Genomic DNA, 14,125 nt, shown 5'->3' with positions numbered 1-14,125 from the left:
TATATATATATATATATATATATATATATATATATATATATATATATATTATATTATATTAATATATTTTACTATATATTATACTATAGGCCAATATATTATAATTTACCAGTATGGTAAATTATTGTACGCTTATTATTCGTACTCATGCTCATAGTTGTGCCATATTTTTCATTCAAATTTTTATTTTAAATGTACACTTATTTTTTGAGCCCCGCCTACTTTGACATCCCCGTTTGACGTAGTTCGCCTTCTTCGCGTTTGTGATGCAGAAAGAAACAGCAGAGAGCAGCAACAGCATCACACACACACACCGAGCGCAGGTGCATTCATCTCCAGCTCTCTCTTCTCTCTGCGGGGAAGGATGAGACGATGGCCCGCAGGAGAGATGATGATGAAGAAGATGACGGACACAAGCTGATAGAGGAGGAGGAGGATGGTGCGCATCCCATCATGGACAGAGAGGATGAAGATGAGCTGTCCCTGGATGAGATTTTACATCTATACAAGCAGCCCATCAACGAGGAGCAGGCGTGGGCTGTGTGTTACCAGTGCTGTCGCTCTTTTTTGGAGAACAAGGACGGTTCCAGTGGCTCTGCTGGTACCGGAGGACCGGGAGACGTGAGGATTTATAAAGATGGAGCGGTGCGGTTACGGTTACATTCCGGAGACAGATCAGGTGACAAATCAACACCTTCTGCATCCATTACATACATCGGCATGTACATTTATATACATAATTGGTGTTAATTGTCATGCATTTTGGGTGCATATGGTTTGGAACCTCTTTTATATGTTTTATATGCATTTTATCCTTAGTGTTCTGCATCACAAAATACACTATATTGAGTGATCACCTTCTATGCAATTTTTTTTTTACATCACTGATCTGTTATGTAACAGAACGAATGTGATTGTGAAATAGGCCTTTATCAGCAGGCCAGTAGGAGACAATCAGTGGACTAAATTGAAAACATGCATGAGTCTAAAATAAACACAAGAAAGTTTAAATTAAGCATACATAAATGCTCACAGTCACTGTTGTTTACAGTTATAGATGCTCCCTGATGCACATGCTGATAAACACAATAATGCTCAGGGCCTGTGAAATTCCAGATTCATATTTACTTTTTGTAAATATTGCAAAATAATTCATGTTCTTTTTTTTGTATAAAATTGGGACAAATGAATTATGTATGCTATGTCACTCCATATATTTTATACATAAACTTATTTTATTTATTTCAGCTTGTTGTCAAGGTATTTTCTCATTCTCATTCATCTCAAATTTCTCATTTTCATTTAGTTAACCTTGATGTACTAAAATAACAAACACTAAAAATGAAATATAACTTAAAAACTATATGGACATATTTAAAAAAACAAAAAAACACAACAAAATTTCTAAAACTTTAAAATGAAAAATCTAAAAATACATTCAAAATATGAATAAAAGCTCTAATAATATCAGTGATACTGAAAGCATGTCTGAAGGCCTAAGCACCTGTGAATGGAGAATTAATATATTTTTAGTTCAAGCTCATTTAAAGGCCTTGCGAATGCGATATCCCCAATGCTTTAATCGCTTCACATGTCTAAGTGCTGCTGATAATAATGAAATGTGTTCACTGTGCAGCTTATCCACAGTTTAAAAGATGAACATATTTGTTACCATTCCAGAGGATTACATTATTGCTCAGAGGTTTCTCTTTCTCATTAGTTGAGTCAATAGGTAGGAGTATAGATCATTTGATGCGCAGATCATTTGATGAGAAATGCTGGAGTTCATAGTGAGATTTATGAATATTTCATTGCAGATTTTGTTATCTTGGCAGATCTGAGCTCACAGTTAAGATCTCTTCAACAGACACATGCAAGTCTTTTCTCAAGAGAAACATCTGGTCTCTATACAGTCTCCATTTGTTCTCTTTGCTGTCTATTGAAATATCAAAGAGCATTTGTGATTTTGCTTTTATTTGTGATATTCCCAGAGGAGAGGTGGTCAGTTTGCCTTTTAATAAATGCTACTGTCATTGCTTCCATGGTGTCAAGAAGATCGATATGTCTTGTGGAGAAAGCAGGTTGAAGGCAGAGTTGCTTTGTCAAAAGTTCCGGTGGCAAACGTGTTCCTCATTCGCTGTCGACTGCAGAATAACAGCGGAGAGATCCGTTTCTTTGCTGACTTTGCCTTGTCCTGAGACTAAGTGGATTTCACAATCATTATAATGTGTTTGCATGTTCAATCAGAGCCGACTGATATTAAGTTGTCAGTAAAGCAACAGTCATCAGATGCATAAAGAATATGTGCATCACATTTGCCGCCTTCAGTGTGTTTTATGTAAGAACAAAGCATTGCAGATTGTCCAGTCAACTACATAACGGATGTTTAGAAGCTGTTTTATTTATCTGTCCCTGACTGTCCTCTCTTCTGTTCTCCCATAGGTGTGCGTAATCCGATCCGATCATCAACACAGGTGAGTGATGTACAGTAACGCCTCATGACAGCATGAGCGTCAAATGTGTCTCATGGATAAGTAACATGTGGAAATTCTTCTCCAGCTGTTGCTATGTGGTTGCTATGGTGTTGTCGAGGGTTGCCAGGGCATTGCTACATAGTTGTTAAAGGGTTTTGAGTGTGATTTAGTCTGCGTCCGAAATCTGAAAAATACAGCCTCCAAAGGCAGGATATGGAGGTAGGAAGGCAACAGGACACGTACGAATCCAATAATCGTGTTTATCCTGTCTACTGAGATACCTTCATTTGATCGATTTTTAAAGAATAGTATAGATAGGGCCTAAAACTAACTTTTTGCCACACCTGCCAATGGCCGGTGGCTTAACAAAATTTACCGGTCATAAATATTTTTTTACCAGCCATGAAACTTGAAAAATAATTCTTATTAAACTTACAAAAGTTATTCAGTCAAGAGCAGTGAGTGATTGTTCTTTGTCTTTTCTTGTTTGATTAACATTAAAAACAAACAGTGGCATTTTTATTAGGCTGCCGTGACTTTAAGAGCTGATGCATGGATCCAGTACACTGATGCATGTTTTATTTCTCAACTGTTTACGTACACTTAAGACATAACCGACTATGATTAAAAGGATTAATATGTCTGTTTTAATATGTCTGTTCAAGCGCAAGATGTCAAAGAGAGCTCGATTCACTATTTGTGCCCTGTCTGAGACGCGGATGTTTGCGCACAGAAAACTTCTCACACAGCGCACAAGTAATGAATTAAGATTCCCTTTTGTGTCTTCTTGAGCTTGAATATTTCATATGGCAAGGCTTAAACTTTCATGATGATGCAACACTGCCCCATTAAAGGACAATTCCGGCGCAAAATTAACCTAGGGGTTAATAACACATGGGTACCGAGTCGATCGTTCTCTGGGATATGTTTTCATGCTAATCGTATGTACAAAGTTTTAGCTCGAACCACTGATTAGCTTATAACGCTAGTATATAGGGCATAGAGCAAGTAATTTGTTATTAACCCCTAGGTTCATTTTGCGCCGGAATTGTCCTTTAACTGTCCTGAGCATCATTCACATTTGTTCATGTTCATGTTCTCTCAATTTTGCATTGTTAGAATTCATAAAAATGTTATCGGCCAACTGGCGATTGTTACTCACATTTGGCGCTTGGCGAGTGTTAATGTTAGGCCCTGGATGTATGTATCCTTCGCTGCCTTTGATATCCCACAATCCTGTGCACTCTATTCCATGTTGAGCTAAAAAATAAAGATGGAATCCGAAAGTTGTGGTCAGTTTGTGTGTAAATGTGCATTTTTGACCAACTTTTTCCACTTTTATTGTCTTTCTAGAGAGAAGTTACTATTGTAGTAAGTAAATATTCACCAAATCTCTCTCAGAAGTTTTGTGAGGTAGCCTACATTGTTTTTAAATATTACTTTTTAGGTTTAATTTATTTTTAGTAAGTAATTATAGTGCTTCAAATTAGATTAGAATTGTTGCCTAAATATGTTTTTTTTTCATCTGGTTTTTATATTTTATTTTAATTCAGGTTTTTTTAATCAACATAAACATTTCTAATAGTTTAATAGTGAAATGAATAAGCTCTATTAACACAGTATCTCCTGCAGCTTAGAGACATTTGCAGGCACATCCGTGTTCTTCTAAATTCTCTCTGCTCTCTTGACCTCATTTTTATTTCTCATGCTCTCATTTTTAATTTGATGTCATCAGCTGGTGACATTTTAAAGGCCAATTAGAGACGTATAGACCCGGCAGATCACTGTTTGCATCCCAATAATCTTTGACCTTTCAGGTTTATGATGTGTTCGGCGGCTAGAGCTGACTGTGATGGACTCTCACTTGACTATTATTTAAACATGCATTTAACTCAACTTAATTCAGTCGCTATGAGTCAATGACCGATTGTATTCATGAGACAGTTATAGTTTGCTGAACATTCAACAAATTTGCTAATGAAAGGTTCTTAATCTCATTTGTTTATTTTCTCTTTATATGGAACTCATGCAAACAAACATTGCTAATATATATTGATTATTCAGCAAATCTCATTAGCTACTGTAGGTTTCCATCCATTTTATGCACATTTTGGGATATTGCATTAAAAAACACTGGATAGAAATGCCAAAAATGCACATAAAAGACGAATTACTTGTTATCGGATTATTTATGCACATAAAATATGATGGAAACATTTACTGAATAAATCCCTCGATGTGCAACAGAAAAACTCACGTGACTTTGCCTCAACAGAGGATGTGATTGGATAACTGGACTAACCAGCGGCACATTTCATTGCACAGCATCTCAAATATTGGTTTGATCATTCTGAAATGCCCGAACCATAGTCTGTCGTCACAATGGTGGGGTATAATGACCTCCCAGGAGTGTCTCACATGATTGCGTTCCCAGACACAAGATAACATGACAGTGTTTATTGGGTTTCATCTGTGCTTTCTGAGACGCAAGTCATTTATGAGTTAGGATAAAAGTCCCCGATTGCAGCAACTTCAGTTTTTATTACAGATGTTTTTCGCCAATTTCCCAGGAAGTGACGATTTTGTTCTCTTGAACACATGGGATAGAAACGTTGCTTTATATGCAAATTCCACTGCGCATGTGCATTAGCTTGATCAAGCCTGAAAAATGACGTTTTTTGTCATGATTCGAGCATTTAGAAACAACATTTATGAGAAATTTGTTGTCAGATTTCATTGGTGATTTCAAATATGAAATTTAATCTTAAACTTGGCGAACAGTTTTGGAGAATTTGTTGTTTCCCCATTCATAAAGATAGGAGCTGCACTTGCATGCCCGAGAGGCGTTTCAAAGATGGCCTCAGAGTGAAATGTCTTAAAGGGGCTTTGGTATTAACTGTCCCCGAGAGAAGCACTGACAGGTCTAGCACTGCATGCCGGTGGATAAGGACACAAACACACACAGACAGATTTGCAGTCTGCAGCAAACTCATCTTACAGTATGTGTATATGAGACTCACTCCATAGTCAAATCCTTGTTAAGCAGCTTTCCAGAAGCGATGAGTTCCCGTTGCAGAGCTCTAACAGACTGAAAGAAGTGTTCAAAGTTGTTTCCAAGATATTTAATCCACAAGCAGAACTGTGTATTTTCTGTGTTAAGTTGCATTTAATTTCTCTGTCTGTTTTAGTTGGCAGTACTTGGCAAGAATAATCTGGATGAACTGGATCGAACTTTATGCAGATGTGATAGTCTAGTTGTTTGTGTACAGTGTAAATTAAAGTCGGCATGAAACGGAAGTTGCGATCATCTTTTTTCTCGATTGTGCCGTATATATCTGAGCGAAACAGCTTCTCGAACAAGAACAAATGTAGGGCGGGGCTTTATTTTGTCAGTGGGGAATTGATTGGATGGTTGTGGTTTGCTATTGGTTGATCTCATGTGAGTGACAGGTTTGCCCCGCCCTCGAAGAAGAAGAAGAGGAAGTTATTTTGATTAAAGATTACGAGGCACATAAATAAATAAAACAGGGATGTGATTTTTCCGGATTAATCCGGAATTCCGGATTTTCCGACCTGAAAATGTGACCTACGTGAATCATGCAGATCTGTAAAAAAAAAAAAAAAATGGGGGGGGGGGGAAATCTCACAGCCGTCACCATGGTAACCCGGGACGGAACCACAATCGCCGCGAATCGCGGCCACACCGGGCGGCACGTCAACATGGTTACAGATGGCAGAGAGATGCAATCTTTCCCCGCCCAGCGAGTGCTTGAAGTGCGTCAGAAACAGAGCGCGCGCGCGATCAGTTGTTGGTAATTTGTTGTGTAGCGTGCGCGACGCCGCATCCATATATACAGCATTGCTTTTTTTTGAGGGCGCTTAACACACAGGCTCGTAGAAACGGGCCTGGCAGCTCGCGCCAGTTCTAGACGCGGTGAAAGTTTCCTGATTGTGACGGATGGCCGAATTTACGTGACACATTATAAATGAGCATTATAGTCTGCGATAGATACAGTGCCAAAAAGAAGAGAAGAGGATAAAAGGGGATAAAGACAGAGGTAAAGTGATGTAGTGAATGAACAGTTTATCTAATTGCATAGGAGTAAGATACTATAATTTCATGGCAGTTATTTTTTACCTTAAACTTAATGTTAGCAGTTGTTCTGAGTTCTCCAGACTGTGTGATTTTGTTACAATCATGTCAGTTTTAAGACGCATTTTTTATTATCACTTTTTTATTAATGTTTTACCCTACAGTTGTGCAGTTTTGGGGGGAATACAGTAGGCTACAGGCCAAAAGTTTGGAAACATTACTATTTTTAATGTTTTTGAAAGAAGTTTCTTCTGCTCATCAAGCCTGCATTTATTTGATCAAAAATACTGATTTTTTTTTTTTTTTTAATATTATTACAATTTAAAATAATTGGTTTTCAATTTATTATACTTTAAATTATAATTTATTTCTGTGAAGCAAAGCTGAATTTTCAGGATCATTACTCCAGTAATCACATGATCCTTTAGAAATCATTCTAATATTCTGATTTATTATGAGTGTTGGAAACAGTTCTGCTGCCTAAAATATTTGATGAATAAAAGGTTAAAAAGAACTGCATTTATTCAAAATAAAAAAAATATTTTCTAATAATATAAATCTTCTTTACTATCACTTTTTATCAATTTAACACATCCTTGCTGAATAAAAGTATTGATTTATTTCAAAAAAAGAAAGAAAAAAATTACTGAACCCAAATTACTGACCAGTAGTGTATATTGTTACAAAATATTTCTATTTTTTTTAATTTTTTTTATTACTTTTTATTCATCAAAGTATCCTAAAAGTATCACAGGTTATTAAAAAATATTAAGCAGCAGAACTGTTTCCAACTTTGATAATGAATCATCATATTAGAATGATTTCTAAAGGACTGCAGTAATGATCCTGAAAATTCAGCTTTGCATCACAGAAATAAATGATAATTTAAAGTATAGGCTAATAAATGGAAAACCAATTATTTTAAATTGTAATAATATATCACAATATTGCATTCTTTTTGTTATGTTGTTATGTGTCATACTCATGACATAAGTTGGATATTGTCATAAGTCTCAGTATATTTTCCTGCTTTTTTGTCCTTAGCCAATCACATGCCTGATAAAAAATGATGTGCATGGATAAATAATTAATAGTAAATACTGCTATATTCCATAAAAAATATATTGATTTATATTGTCAATTTTGATTTCATGTCGATTTTATAGCCCTGTAGGTGTGTATTGTTGTTTGCTCATGTTGATTTATGCTTCTTGCATTTTACTTTGTTATACTGGATTATTTGACATTCATTGGACTAGATGCAGTTAGATGTACGAAGGCCAGATGAAGTTAGACCCGCCAGTTGTATAAACTGCTTAGACTAGTCTTACAAGTTAAAAAGGTAGATTGGACTAACTAATTTCTAGTTGGTCAGACTAGTTCTTAAGACTCAGTCTTAGTGGCTATGTTTATGCAACTGGCCCTGGCAGGACTGAGTCTGAAGTCTGTGCTTTTGGTTATTATCATGTTTAGACAAAACATCAGTTGCTCTTCATTACCTCAGTCGTGGTCATGCATGGGCACTTCTTTTCTTTATGAGATTCTCAGGGTTAATGTTCAGTTTTTAAATTGAAGCTATTGTTACCCAGTGCTTTTATTTGTGAAGATAATTGGCTGCTAGACATCACAATGAAGGAGTGTGTTGTCCACTTCACTGCAGGCTCATGCATTCTGGATGAAATTCATTTTAAGAATCTGTCAGTAAATGTTTGGGTCTAATAATCACAGAGATTATTAACAAAGCGCTCTTTATGACTGGACGGAAGCTGCTGTATTCATGCAGCTCAAACAGTAAATTCATGGAGCTCAATGCCAAGGTCATGGGTTTGATTCCCAGGGAAAGCATGAACGTTTGCTCTGTATAAAAGAGTCTGTCAAATGTAAATTATATACGAGTTATATGTCTTCTAAGGGCAACATTACCATTAAGTCATTTGGAAAACTTAAAACCCACAAAGTAACATCTTTATAATATTCTAAGGGCATGACACTGTTTTCAACTAAAAACTTTTATGCATTTTTGGGCATTCAATTACACGACAACGGCGTATCAGGGGCCTGAAAACACAAAGGTTTCAAATTGCAGGTTTTTGAAAACGATACCATTATCGTCTCTGCGTAAACTACAAAAACGCGAATTCGTGAAACCAGTGACGTCATGCGTATGCGTATTACGTGTTCAGTCTATAGGCGTGTAGTGTTTCTTTACAAAGTGATATCGCCAACTACTGGCCTGGCAGCATAATACAGCGTTTTTAGTCGTTTCGTGGATCCGTGTGAACGGGGATTATTTTGACAACATTGTCATCTGTATGCAAAAAAAACAGGAAAGGAAAGGAAAACTTTTCTGTTTTTAGTACATCATTGTCGTGTAAAGTACCCTAAACCAGGGGTTCTCAATGTGGACCTGGAGGGTTCAAGAGTTGAGAACCTCTTATAATTTGTTTGTGATGCTCATTAATATAATGCAAAAAATGCTTGTCTTACTTAGTATTTTTGTCAAGATTAATATATTATGTCATTTTACTCATCTAGTAAATGCATCTTGATTTAAGAATTTTTTAGATATTTGGACTGGAAACAAGACAAAAATACTAAGAAAAGCATTTTTTGCAGTGTATGTGAATATTATCAAAAACACCATCAGAACTATAGAAAAGTGAATCTCTCTTGTAATAGCCAGTATTGAAACAATTACTCAAAGAATCCTGAAAAACAAAAAAAGTATCACTGTTTCCACAAATATATGAAGCGGCACAACTGTTTTCAACATTGATCATAATCAGAAATGTTTCTTGAGCAGCAAATCAGCATTTCTGAAGGATCATGTGACTGAAAATTCAGCTTTGATCACAGGAATAAATTACATTTAAAATATATAGCTGTTTTAAATTGTAACAGAATTTCACAATATTTAGACCCTGAATTTATGGTGCAGGATTGTGTGTATTCTGCAATGCAAATGTGACTGTGTTTCAGTGTAAAATTGAAGGAAACAAGGACTGTTAAATTGGCAGCTGATTTTTACATTAATCAGCCTAACATTCATAACAGTCATTTAGTAATGTGACCAAATAGACCTCGTCTCTGTTCTCTATATCTAGTGGGTCTCAACTGGTGGGTCACACCCACAGCCCAAAAAATGGGTCACACGACTGTTCTGATTATCCTCTCATACAAGCGAGAAGAAAATATCTTTTGTTGTTGATGTCAAAGGTTGTGAATCCTGTCAAACGCTACAGTATTTTGGCTTAAATCCGACTGTAATGTGATGTGAAATCATCATCAAAAACAATGAACAAAAGTAAAAGGAAATACAACCCAGGCTATATTAAACACAGGTCGAGAACCACTGCTGTATCCTACTGTGTGTGTGTTATTAGAAACCCTTACAGGTTTTCATTGATGACTAGTTTACAGCTGTTGTAACAGGCATTAAACAATGCAAGTAGACTGACTAGTTTCGGCATATCAGGTCACAGAGAAAGTTTCACCGTGCCGTTCAGCCCCAGGATTGACTGATCTGCTGTTGTTGGAGCCATCAAGGTTCTTGTGGCACGAATAGCATTTAGTTTACTTTTGTGTTTGAGGTTTTACATCAGCCGTATCTGTTTCTTGTGTCTCAAATATCCCTACTTCAGTAGTAAAGTGCTCTTAGAGACAACGTAGACACAACATCCTTCCAGTGCACTAAAATACCTAGAAAGTTCCTGGAAGCATTGTCAAGAAGTTATATTCTCTGAAACAAGCCTCGATTTAACGCAACAACGCAAGTAAATGTATCTTGTTTGAATCGTGTTCAGATAGGTTTACTGAAAAACAAGACAAACATAGGGATTAAAGGTCCCATATTGTACACCTTTCTGAAGTTTTATATTAGGTTTTGATGTCCTTAAGAATATATATTTGCGGTATAAGTCTCAATATATTTTTACAGCTCCTTTCTCAGGAGCTCTGCCAAGAACAGGCCGATTTTGGCCCGTCTACTTAATATTCATGAGCCTTTCTTCTGATTGGCCTGTTGTTTTCTGAGTGACCCACCATTGGTGGGGGTGGAGACTGAAGGCGGTGACTGAGTAGTTCTGACATCACATTTATACGGAAGTCACAACGGCTCGTGAAAAGTCACAGCTACTTTATGCAGGCTGTGTGCATCTGTGAAACTTATATGGTAGTTTCATAGTCCCTAGACCTCTGTAATCATGAAAAAAGCCAGGAAATTTCAGTTTTGACAATATGGGACCTTTAATGAGCAGTTAATGAGTAGGGGTGTAACAGTATATCGTGTCACAATATATCGCAATACAAAAATGCAACAATATGTATCGTGAATAGTTCACCCAAAAAAGTTTTCAGAGTTTTAGTGTCAGTACTACATTAAAATATTATATATAATGTTGAATATAATGTAATGTATAATAATGCAATAGGGGAATATCTGTGTACAAAAGTGGCCTACATTATTTGAAATGTATCTAGTCAGTGACAGAGAAACCTATTTGTCTAAAATAACTATTTTCAGCTTCAGAATCATGAATATTGTTATTCTGGTGTCTCTATTGTCCTGTGCTTTGGGTTTCCAGCACCAAGTCCAAGAATATAAATTTCTACACACAATGTAATATCATATTTATCAGTTTAATAAACAGTACATTTTTTGGTAACCTTTTACCTTATGTCTTGGAGTATCGCAATAATATCGTATCGTAAGTTCAGTATTGTGATATGTATCGAATCGTCATCGTGACATGAGGGTATCGTTACACCCCTATTAATGTGTGTTTGTGCTGCAGGTGATCGAGTCTCTGGGCATCAGGATCTACAAGGCTCTGGATTACGGGCTGAAAGAGAACGAGGAGCGAGAGCTGAGCCCGCCGCTCGAGCAGCTCATCGACCTCATGACCAATGTGTGCGACGCAGAGAGCGACTCCTGCCCCGATGAAGGCTACGCCGCCACTGAGGAAGAGGAGGATGACCGGGAGGGGAACCCCGCACACCCCTGCCGGATCCGCGGATACCGTGACATCATCAAGGTGGGGAGCAACAACTGTCTATAGAGTTTGACTGTGTTTGATATGAATACTAACATACTACTTACTGAATACTAAGAAGTGAACACTGTATACTGTCTGCGATTCTTTTAAATTAGTAAGTGACAGTAAACATTATGCAACAGTGATGTCACATGACTAGGGCTGCAACTAACAATTCTTTGATAATCAATTATTTCTTTGAATAATTGATTAATCACATTTTAAGCCTTCTCCTTTTGCAAATTGAATGTGCAGAATGAAGTATTGTACACAATATATATTATGAAATATTGTATACAATATGAAATATATACAATATGAAATATTGTACACAATATATATAATACTATATATATATATATATATATATATATATTTAGAGTTACTCATAACGTTTCATTAAGGATTTCAAGTTGGTAATTTTGAAACCTAAATTTGACTTTTAACAACAAATATTTTTTTAATGATTGCACTTCATTTCTTGCATAAAAGTTATTGAGACAATTGTAATGGCGACAGCAGCATTTATTGCATGTTTTACATAATAAAAATGCAGACATTATGCAAATATATAAATATAACTGTGTTTATATATGTGTGTGTTTTCTTTACTTAGTTTAAAGTGCCTTTTTTACTGCCAAATGTTTTAATAATTTATTATAATTTTCATTTGATGGATTTGTTGCAGCCCTACACATGATCTCAGTAGGTTGCTTGTGTAATTTCTGCAGTACATAGTAGGCTACATCAACAGTATGCTAATTTTCTTTATTTATAGAATATCAGGGTGAAATGTGCCATATATAACCAGAGCTTGAGATACTGTATCCCACAATGCAATGCACTCAAACTTACAGTGTGGGCTGAGCTATCTTCACTGGTACACATGCATTCATTCTCAGATTTCTTTCACATATCTGTTGTGGTAAATAATCTGGTCACAGTCAGGGGACTTATGAACAAATATTTAAGTGCCACGTTGATGTTTTTGTTGCACTAATGGGCTGGAAAACGCACAGACTGCTGCCAGTATGAAGCCAAGAGTGACTCACCACACCTTCTGTCCATTTATTTCATTTATGAGACATTCGTATGGATCAATGCGCCTCTTTCTGACCCGTCCTCATGTTCAAACCTTCCCAACACGGGCATGTGATGAATGTGAACTTCATTATAGTGTGAATCTAGCTGAGTGAATTGCCCTGTTGACTGTGTCCAGCTGTGCACCCTTCACCTGTCCACCCCAGCGGATGCTCCCAGTCACTACCAGGCCGTGTGTCGAGCGCTTTACGCCGAAACCAAAGAGCTCCGCACCTTCCTGGAGAAGATCAAGAGCGCAAAAGAGGTGAGAGGTTAACACTTCCTCCCAAATAAAGACACATTTCTTGTGTGTTATGTTTGGTTGACCTGGACATTCATCCCATTCTCTTCCCAGTAGACATACTTTTATATCTGAGGCAGTGTTTTTTTGTATTATTTTAAATATTTTCATATATTAAAATATATTAAATTCAGTTAAAATCTCCTGAAAGACATACTAACATTACAATACACACACATATATAGTCATTTAAAATACTATTATAGTTTTTAGTAATAATTTGAATTAGCTTTATTTTTATATTTTCAGGTTTTTATTTTATTCTCATTTTTATATGAATATTTAATGTGTTTGTGTCATTTTTATTATTTATTTTTTTCAGAATATTACTATTTAGGTTTAATTTATTTTTCCTTCCATTTTGGTTTTGGTTCATTTTTTGTTTTTATTTATTTCCAGTTTCATGTAATATTTATATCAGTGTTATATTAGTATAATTTATATACTATTGTATTTTTTGTTAATATTTTGAATAAAATTTTAGTTTTATACTTTCTGTTGTCATTTTAATTTTAGTTACAGTTTTGGTAAAATTTGTTGTGTGTTTTTGTATGGTTTTCATAATTTTTTTTTTCAGTTAGTTTTTATTGAGTTTTAGTTCATTTAGGTTTATTTTAGTTGTTCAAATTCAACTAAATAAATATATTTATATGTATATACAGTACCAGTCAAAAGTTTGGAAACAGTACTATTTTTAATGTTTTTGCAAGAAGTCTCTTATGCTCATCAAGCCTGCAGTTAAAAAAATAAAAAAAACAGTAATATTATGAAATATTATTACAATTTAAAATAATGGTTCTCTTTTTTAATATATTTTAAAATGTAATTTATTTTTGTGATGCAAAGCTGAATTTTCATCAGCAAGTACTCCAGTCTTTGGTGTCTTATGATCCTTCAGAAATCATTCTAATATGATGATTTGATACTCAGTTATTATCAATGATGGAAACAGTTGTGCTGTTTAATATATTTTTTTGGAATACTTTTTTCAGGATTCATTGATGAGTAAAACGTTAACAGCATTTATTCATAAAAACAGCATTTATTCAAAATAAAAACATTTCTAACACTATAAATCGTTACCATCACCTTTTATCAATTTAACGCATCCTTGTTGAATTAAAGTACTAATTTCTTTTTTAAA

The 14,125-nt window shown here is 35.5% G+C and overlaps 1 protein-coding gene across 2 annotated transcripts in view; it reads left to right on the top strand.

The window, feature by feature from the left end:
- Positions 1–274: 274 nt before the first annotated feature.
- spire1b (spire-type actin nucleation factor 1b) overlaps positions 275–14,125 on the top strand; it is a 34,581-nt gene continuing 20,730 nt past the window's right edge. For both annotated transcript variants that reach the window (XM_084089277.1, XM_084089276.1), the window contains exons 1-4: positions 275–679; positions 2,443–2,474; positions 11,361–11,600; positions 12,820–12,945. In XM_084089277.1, the coding sequence (XP_083945403.1) occupies positions 373–679; positions 2,443–2,474; positions 11,361–11,600; positions 12,820–12,945 (705 nt within the window). In that variant the 5' untranslated portion in view covers positions 275–372. The remainder of the gene's footprint in view (positions 680–2,442; positions 2,475–11,360; positions 11,601–12,819; positions 12,946–14,125) is intronic.

The sequence above is a fragment of the Abramis brama genome (assembly GCF_963993115.1).
Source record: "Abramis brama genome assembly, chromosome: 17".
Classification (NCBI taxonomy): Eukaryota; Metazoa; Chordata; class Actinopteri; order Cypriniformes; family Leuciscidae; genus Abramis; species Abramis brama.
The sequence above is the reverse complement of the archived record's forward strand: the minus strand, read 5'-3'. Positions and strand labels throughout refer to the sequence as shown.